The sequence below is a fragment of the Eimeria tenella genome, genomic scaffold, assembly GCF_000499545.2.
Source record: "Eimeria tenella Houghton genomic scaffold, Eth_scaff45, whole genome shotgun sequence".
In the NCBI taxonomy this organism is placed as follows: Eukaryota; Apicomplexa; class Conoidasida; order Eucoccidiorida; family Eimeriidae; genus Eimeria; species Eimeria tenella.
The window spans coordinates 189,859-196,989 of record NW_013543375.1 but is presented as its reverse complement, the minus strand read 5'-3'; the positions used below and the strand labels follow the sequence as shown (position 1 = coordinate 196,989).

The 7,131-nt window shown below is 57.2% G+C and overlaps 2 protein-coding genes across 2 annotated transcripts in view; one reads left to right on the top strand and one right to left on the bottom strand.

Annotated features, from left to right (window-relative positions):
* ETH_00009960 (uncharacterized protein) overlaps positions 1-749 on the bottom strand; it is a gene marked incomplete at both ends in the record, with an annotated part of 5,960 nt that extends 5,211 nt beyond the window's left edge. The window contains one exon of the mRNA XM_013377069.1: positions 407-749. Within this exon, the coding sequence (XP_013232523.1) occupies positions 407-749 (343 nt within the window). The remainder of the gene's footprint in view (positions 1-406) is intronic.
* Positions 750-1,510: 761 nt separating this feature from the next.
* ETH_00009955 (hexokinase, putative) lies at positions 1,511-7,131 on the top strand (the record flags this gene model as incomplete). Its single annotated transcript, XM_013377068.1, has 11 exons — positions 1,511-1,547; positions 1,914-2,625; positions 3,985-4,057; positions 4,203-4,280; positions 4,484-4,689; positions 4,821-4,998; positions 5,208-5,366; positions 5,580-5,777; positions 6,016-6,143; positions 6,442-6,676; positions 6,940-7,131. 11 exons carry the CDS (start codon positions 1,511-1,513, stop codon positions 7,129-7,131), a joined length of 2,196 nt encoding a protein of 731 aa, XP_013232522.1.

Genomic DNA, 7,131 nt, shown 5'->3' with positions numbered 1-7,131 from the left:
TTGCTGCTGCTGCTGCTGCTGCTGCTGCTGTTGCTGCTGCTGCTGCTACGCTGCTGTTGGGTGTTGTAGCCGTCTGGAACTTTCTTGTGCTGCAGCTGCTTTGTGCTTTTGTGCTGCTGGAGTCGAAAGCTGCTGCTAAACTAAGCACCTCAAACAGCAGCAGCAACAGCAGCAGCAACAGCAGCAGCAGCAACAGCAGCAAAGGATTTGCAGCAGCAGCAGCCTCTGGAACAAAGAGCGCCGACATTCGTGCTAGGAGGAGGAGCACTACCAGCAGCAGCAGCAGCAGCACTGCCCGCAGCAGCAGCAACAGCATCTTAATTAGCAGCAACCGCATCACTAACTGCAGCAGCAGCAGCAGCATCACTAACTGCAGCAGCAGCAGCAGCAGCAGCAAATGCTTTACCTTCAAGGGTTTGTCTTTGGGACAAATTTGTCAGCATGGCAATTTGCTGCTCCGTCAAATTTGATAAATCCCCTGGGGTTTCATATTGGGGGACTTTCTCTGCTGCTGCTGCTGCTGCTGCTGCTGCTGGTTCCCTTTCTAGGGCTGCTGCTGCTGCTTCCAGCGTGCCCGTCAAGACCATGCCCAAGGTGCGCTTGCTGCTGCTGCTGCTGTTGTTGCTGTTGCTGTTGCCGCTGCTGTTGCTGTGGCTGCTGTTCCGCCTGCTGCTGCTGCTGCTGCTGCTGCGGGCATTTGAAGGCGAGGAGCCCACAGAGACCTCCGAGCTGCTGTCCGTGTCTTCCATTGTTCCTGCTGCTGCTGCTGCTGCTGCTGCTGCTGCTCTTCGTGCTGCTCCGCGCTTGGCAGCAGACGTAACCAGCTGAGCAGCAAACACTGAAGCGGCCGCGAGCTCCTCTGCTGCTGCTGCTGCTGCTGCCGCTGCTGCTGCTGCTGCTGCTGTTGCTGGCGCACAGAAGAGCGAAGGCCCCCAGGAGGGAAGAGGGCAGTACTATTGACGACGGGTTGCTGCTGCTGCTCTACCGCTGCTGCTGCTGCTGCTGCTGCTGCTCCAACTACGCTGCTGCTGCTGCTGCTGCTGCGACAACACTACTGCTGCTGCTGCTGCTGCTGCTGCAGTGAAGGGGTATACAAGCCTACCCCTAGAAGCCACAAATAAAAATTCATTTGCGGCAGCACGTTGCTACTGATGTGTCGAGACACTGCGGGAGGCTGCAGCCGCAGCAGCAGCAGCTGCTGCTGCTGCTCCTGCTGCTGCTGCCGCTGGGGCTACGCCAGCAGCAGCAGCAGCAGCAACAGCAGGGCGACAGCTGTGGGTTGCTGTTGTTGCTGCTGCAGACGAAATAAAAAACTTTTGTCTAAATCGGGAAATTGATTTTGGCGATTGTGGCGGGCGTGAGGTGTACAGACACCTCAGGCTGGGGCTGTCGGCTCCGGACGCAGCAAATTGTTCATTTCTTTTCATTTAATTTATTTTTAATTCTTTTTAACTTCTTTTTTCTTTTTATTTTCCTTTTTCGCAAGTTTTTGTTGCTGCGCTTCTTCAAAATGCCGGAGGCGCCGCCGACGCCTCCCTCCGAGCGAGGTGTGCAGACACCGCAAAACCCTAAACCCTAAACCCTAAGCCCTAAACCCTAAACCCTCGTGCCTATCCGAAGTCTTCTCCACCTAAATGCGGCTCTCCGCTCTCTCTAGTTTCTTCTGTTGCTGCTGCTGCTCGTCTTCGCTGCTGCTGCTCCTCGTCCCTGCTGCTGCTGCTGTCACTTGTGTTTTCCGAGCTGCTGCTGCTGCTGGAACCGCTTCTTTCATCACTTTTGCAGAGGATTGTCTGCTGCAGCAGCACCAGCTGCTGCTGCTGCTCCTGCTGCTCCTGGGCAAGTCTCAGCTGCCGCTGCTGCCTTCCTATCTCCCGCTGCTGCTGCTGCTGCCACTGCTGCTGCTGCTGCTGCAGGACCCCACCGGGCTTTCTTCTTGCGCCGGCGTCCCCGTAGGAATGAAGGGGCGCTTATCAGCAACAAGCAGCAGCAGGTAGCAGCAGCAACAGGAGCAGCAGCAGCAGCAGGAAGCAGGGCGCTGGCGACGCTGCAGCCGCTGCCGACGGAGTCGTGTGGCTCAACCAGCAGCAGCAGCAACAGAAGCAGCAGCAACAGCAGCAGCAGCAGCAGCAAAAGCAACAGCAACTTGCAGCTCGCGAATATTCTGGAGAGAGAAACCACAGCAGGTTCGGCGGACGGCGCGGGCAGCTTCTCAGCAGCAGCAGCAGCAGCAGCAATAACTCCAGCAGCAGCAGCAATAACTCCAGCAGCAGCAACAGCAGCAATAACTCCAGCAGCAGCAGCAGCACCGAAACCAGCAGCAAGATCGCGGCTTCCCGAGCTGTGGGCAGCAGCAAAGTGGCTGCTGTTTTCGTCGCGAGTGGTGGGGTGGGTGGTGCTGCTGCTGCAGCTGCTGCTGCTGCTGCTGGTGCTGCAGCAGCGGGAGGAGCTGCTGCTGCAGCGGGAAGCTCTGCAGGGGCACACGGTGTACGAGCCCCTCGAGCAGCTGCAGCAGCAGCAGCAGCAAAGCAGCTGCCACTGCAAACCCTGTGCTGCTGCAGCAGCTGCTGCTGAAGAATGGATTGATATAAAAGACAGATTTAAACATTCTCAAAAAGAAATAGAACTGTCTGTTGCTGCGCTGCTGCGGTGTATAGACACCGCAGCCACGGCAGTCAGAGACACCTTCAACGACGTCTCCCAGCTGCCCTGGAAGCAGAGGCTCGAGGAGAAGCTGCAAACCCTAAACCCTAAACCCTAAAACAGGGTTTGCGCCCGGCGCCGCGTGCGGGGCCCGCGCGCGCGGCCAGGCGCCCCCCAAACCCCGCTTTAGGGTTTAGGGTTTGTGCGGAGGCTTCAACTCGGCTGCAGCCCGTTTCCCAGCCAGTGTAGAGTAACTAGCAGCCGGCTGGGGTGTACGTACACCCCAACATTTGTGCAGCGCATGCAGCACTTCTGGGGTGTACGTACACCCCAACATTCGTGCAGCGCATGCAGCACTTTTGCATTTCGGAGTTTCGCCTTTTTACGAATTCATATTTATCAAAGGTGGCGGGGGTTTAGTGCTTTAAAGCTGCGAAAGACAGCAGCAGGGCCTTAGCTAGGGTTTGGGGCTAGGGTTTGGGGGTTCGGAGATTAGGGTTTAGGGTTTAGGGTTTGCGGCGAATCGACGCGGGCGCCCGCAGAGCCGCCCTGCGGCTGCAGGGGCTGCGGGCAGCAGAAAAGTGAAATAAATCGAAAGAAATGGATTCGTTGAATTCTGAATTTGGGGATTTTTTGGAAATGCAAGGTTGAACTCTGCGCAGGTTTTGCTGCTGCGCTGCGGCTGCAGTTGCTGCTGCTGCCGCTGCTGCGCGAGTGTTTGTTTGCAAACCCCAAAATAGACTTCTTTTTTGCGCCAAGTTCGACTTAAATGGCGAAATGCATTTAATTTTGCAATTGTTTTCGAGAAGTGAAGAAGGCGAGCGCGGAAGACAAGAAAACGCACCAGCGCCTGTTTGCGCAGGTGCTGTCTAGACACCCGAGACTGGCTGCGCGCCTGCGCAGCGCGGAAAGCTGCAAATTTTGAAATTCAAAAAAACGGTTTCGAATTAAATGAAAGAAAACACTTTTTAAAAAAGAAAATCAAACTTTATTCCATCATTTGCCCCGCGTTTCGGCGCCTGCGCACGAGCGGCAGCAGCGGTGCCGCCTCGAGAGCGCGAAGTGGAAAGCTGCGGAAACCTGAACCAATATACACCTCAACTTCGCGAAAAAAGGTATTTTAGGATTACTTTCATGTTATTTTGTTATTTTCGAGGATTTAATTTGCAAAAAGGGCCCAAACGGCCTCCGCAGCAGGTGCTGCGCTGCTGCTGCTGAGCAAAGAGGAACCCCTCAGCAGCCGCGCAGCAGCCCCAAGTGAGACAGTGCAGCAACAGCAGCAGCAACAGCAGCAACAATTGGAACAGCGGAAAGGTTCCAATCTTTGATGTGTTTCGAAATCAGTCGGACCTCTTGCAGCAAAAAGTCCCGAACTTCTCCCAAGATGGCGAACAACTCCCTCGAGCAGAAAGCTGAGGTACTCTGCCCCACTGCAGCGGTGTCTTTGGGCGAAGTCCTGCAGCAGCAGTTTGCTGCTGCTGCTGCAGCGGGAAAACTGCTGCTGCCGCTGCCGCTGCTGCTGCTGCTGCAGCTCGCTGCCCGTTTCTGTGTCGCTGCTGCAGCAAGTCCTCGCCCCCCTGCGGCTTTCAAAGGAGAAGCTCCAGGATCTGAGCAAGACCTTCAGCGATGAGCTCCTCAGGGTGGGGCTTCCCGAGGGTTTAGGGTTTAGGGTTTAGGGTTTGCCTCCCCCTGTCCTTCCGCCGCCACTTCTGCTGCTGCTGCTGCTGCTGCCAGCCCCGTCTTCCGCGTCCCCAGGGCCTGAACGTCCGTCTTCTGCTGCGCGTGCCGCTGTGCTGCTGCCGCTGTCGCTGCTGCTGCGCCGCTGCTGCTGCTGCTGCTGCAGGGGCTGGAGATGCACAAGCGGCACGGGCTGAAGTGGGTGCCCGAGGAGTGCTCGCTGCGCATGCTGGACTCCTGCGTTTCTGAAATTCCAACAGGAAACGAAAAAGGAGTTTTTTACGCGCTGGACTTTGGGGGCACGAACGTGCGGGCGGTGCGCTGCGAGTTGCTGGGCGGCGGCCGCATCCGCTCGCAGCAGTTCTTGAAAAAGTGAGGATCCGCGGGGAAACTCCGGATGAAACTGCGAAATAAATACATATTTCTGCAAGTTTTTTAATTTGCAATTCAACGAGGTGCGAATCTCCGCGAGATTCCACTTTTTGTTTTTCGTGTTTCCGCAGCCTCTACGAGTGCGGAGGCGAAATCGACCTCATGGCCCGCGAAACTTCGGCTTCGCAGCTCTTCGATGTTCTCGCGGGGTGCGTTGGAGAACTAGTTGAAGAAAACAACGAAAAAGAACTTCTGAAAAAGAAAGCCGCCAAGTTGGGATTCACCTTTTCGTTTCCCTGCGCCCAGCGGGTACGGAGCTGCGTGTACACCCCAGACGCGCTGGGGTGTACGCGCACCTCGCGCGAAACTTGAATTTTGCAAGTTTTCTCAATTTCCCGTTTTGGGGGCATTTTGGATTTTTTTTTCTCCTGTTTGGCTCGTTTTTTCTTCTCCTTCCACCCTTTTCTGTCTTTTGGACTCTCCGCGCGTTTATTCCGCTGCTTCCGCCGTGCATGCAGAGTTTGAACAACAGCGTCCTGGAGTCGTGGACAAAGGGCTTCGCCACCGGCCACGACACTGACGACCCCGTCGTCGGCAAAGACGTCGTGCCTCTTCTTGCTGCTGCCTTCGCGCGCCAGGGCCTGGGCCTCGAGTGCGAGGCCGTCGTCAACGACACTGTGAGGGTTTAGGGTTTAGGGTTTACGGGGGTTTAGGGTATTGGGGGGTTTAGGGTTTAGGGTTTGCGAGGGTTTAAGGTCTCTGAGGGTTTGGGTAGAATGTGTGTTTCGCGGGCGTTTCTGGGCGAAAAGGGGCGGTTTTTCGCGGCGCAGACGGGGCGCGCGGGCGCTAGGGTTTAGGGTTTAGGGTTTGGAGCGGGGGCGCCGCTGCAGGTGGGAACTTTGCTGTCCTGCGCGTACCAAAAGGGCCCCGGGGGGCCCCCCTGCACCGTGGGCGTCATTCTGGGCACTGGGGCCAACTGCTGCTACTGGGAGCCGCAGGCCGCGGCCTTCGGCTACAGAGGCGCTGTGGTCAACGTCGAGTGCGGGAACTTCAACAAAAACCTCCCCACCACTCCCGCAGACGAGGCCGTCCGTCCTGCTGCTGCTGCTGCTGCTGCTGCTGCTGCTGCTGCTCTTTGGGGGGTGGAGGGGTTGGCTTGCTGCTGCTGGGGGTGGGCGTGGGGGTGGAGGGGTTGGCTTGCTGCTGCTGCTGCTGCTGGGTGGGGGGTCGGCTGCGGGTGGGGTCTGTGTTTGGTCTGCTGGAGTTGAATTTGGTTTGATTTCGTTTAATTTGTCACGGAACTGTTTTAGTTCGATTTCAATTCAGATTGATAATAAGTCGCCGAATAAGAAGCACCAGCTCTTTGAGAAAATGATTTCCGGGTTCTACTTGGGCGAGCTCGTGCGGCTGTTGACGCTCGAGATCTTCGGGGCTGCGGCTCCGGCGAAGGCTCGGTGAGGTCTGAGTTGAAAACTTGTTCAAAACGATTAAATTGCAAATTAAAGTGAGAACTAAATTAAATTGAACGAATTGCACCCGATTAATTGAACGGATCGGGGGCTTCTTTCTCGCTTTCCCGCGGCGTGCCGGGGTGTATCGGCAGCTGCGCCGCGCGCGCGGAAGTTGAATTTCCGGAAAGCTGCGGACATTTGTCCATTTTCGGCGGGAAAAAGCTGAAATACAGCGAAGTAAGACGAAATAATGCACTGAGAGGCGAAACTGGGTGGACTTGCGGGTGTTTGGCGGTGTCAGTGAGGAGTTTTCCTTCGACGCGAAGCAGGCCGCCGTGCTGGCCGCCAGCCTCATGCCGGGCAAAGAAGAAGACCCCGCCCTCGCCAGCAGCTGCAAAGTCCTTCTCAAAGAAAGCTGGGGATGGGACTTGGACGCTGCGGCGTTGAAAGTGATGCGCCAGATCGGCTTCGCCGTCTTCGACAGATCCGCAGCTCTCGCGGCGGTGTCCATCGCCGTCCTCGTCCAGCGCACCAGGGTCAGCGCTGCGCCGCAGCAGCAGCAGCGGGTGCTGCTGCTGCTGCTCTTGCTGCTGTTCGGGTTGGGGCGCTGCTGCTGCTGCTGAGGTTGCTGCTGCTGCTGCTGTTCCTTCGCCTCTGAGCCGCCCGACGTGCCCCCCTCAAGCCGCCCAAACCCCCCGCTGCTGCTGCTGCTGCTGCTGCCGCTGCTTCTGCTCCCCAACCCCCCCGCTGCTGCCGCTGCTGCCCCCCAACTCCCCCGCTGCTGCTGCTGCTGCTGCAGAGTCTGGAGACGGACGGGGGCGTGACTGTGGCGGTGGACGGCTCTCTGTACGTGCGGAACGAATGGTATGGTCTTCGAATTCGGACTTTTTTGAAGGAACTTCTTGGCGAAAAAGTCGACAAAGTTTTCCTCCGAGCAGCAGATGATGGATCTGGAAAGGGAGCAGCAATTTGCGTCGCCGCGCTGCACTGA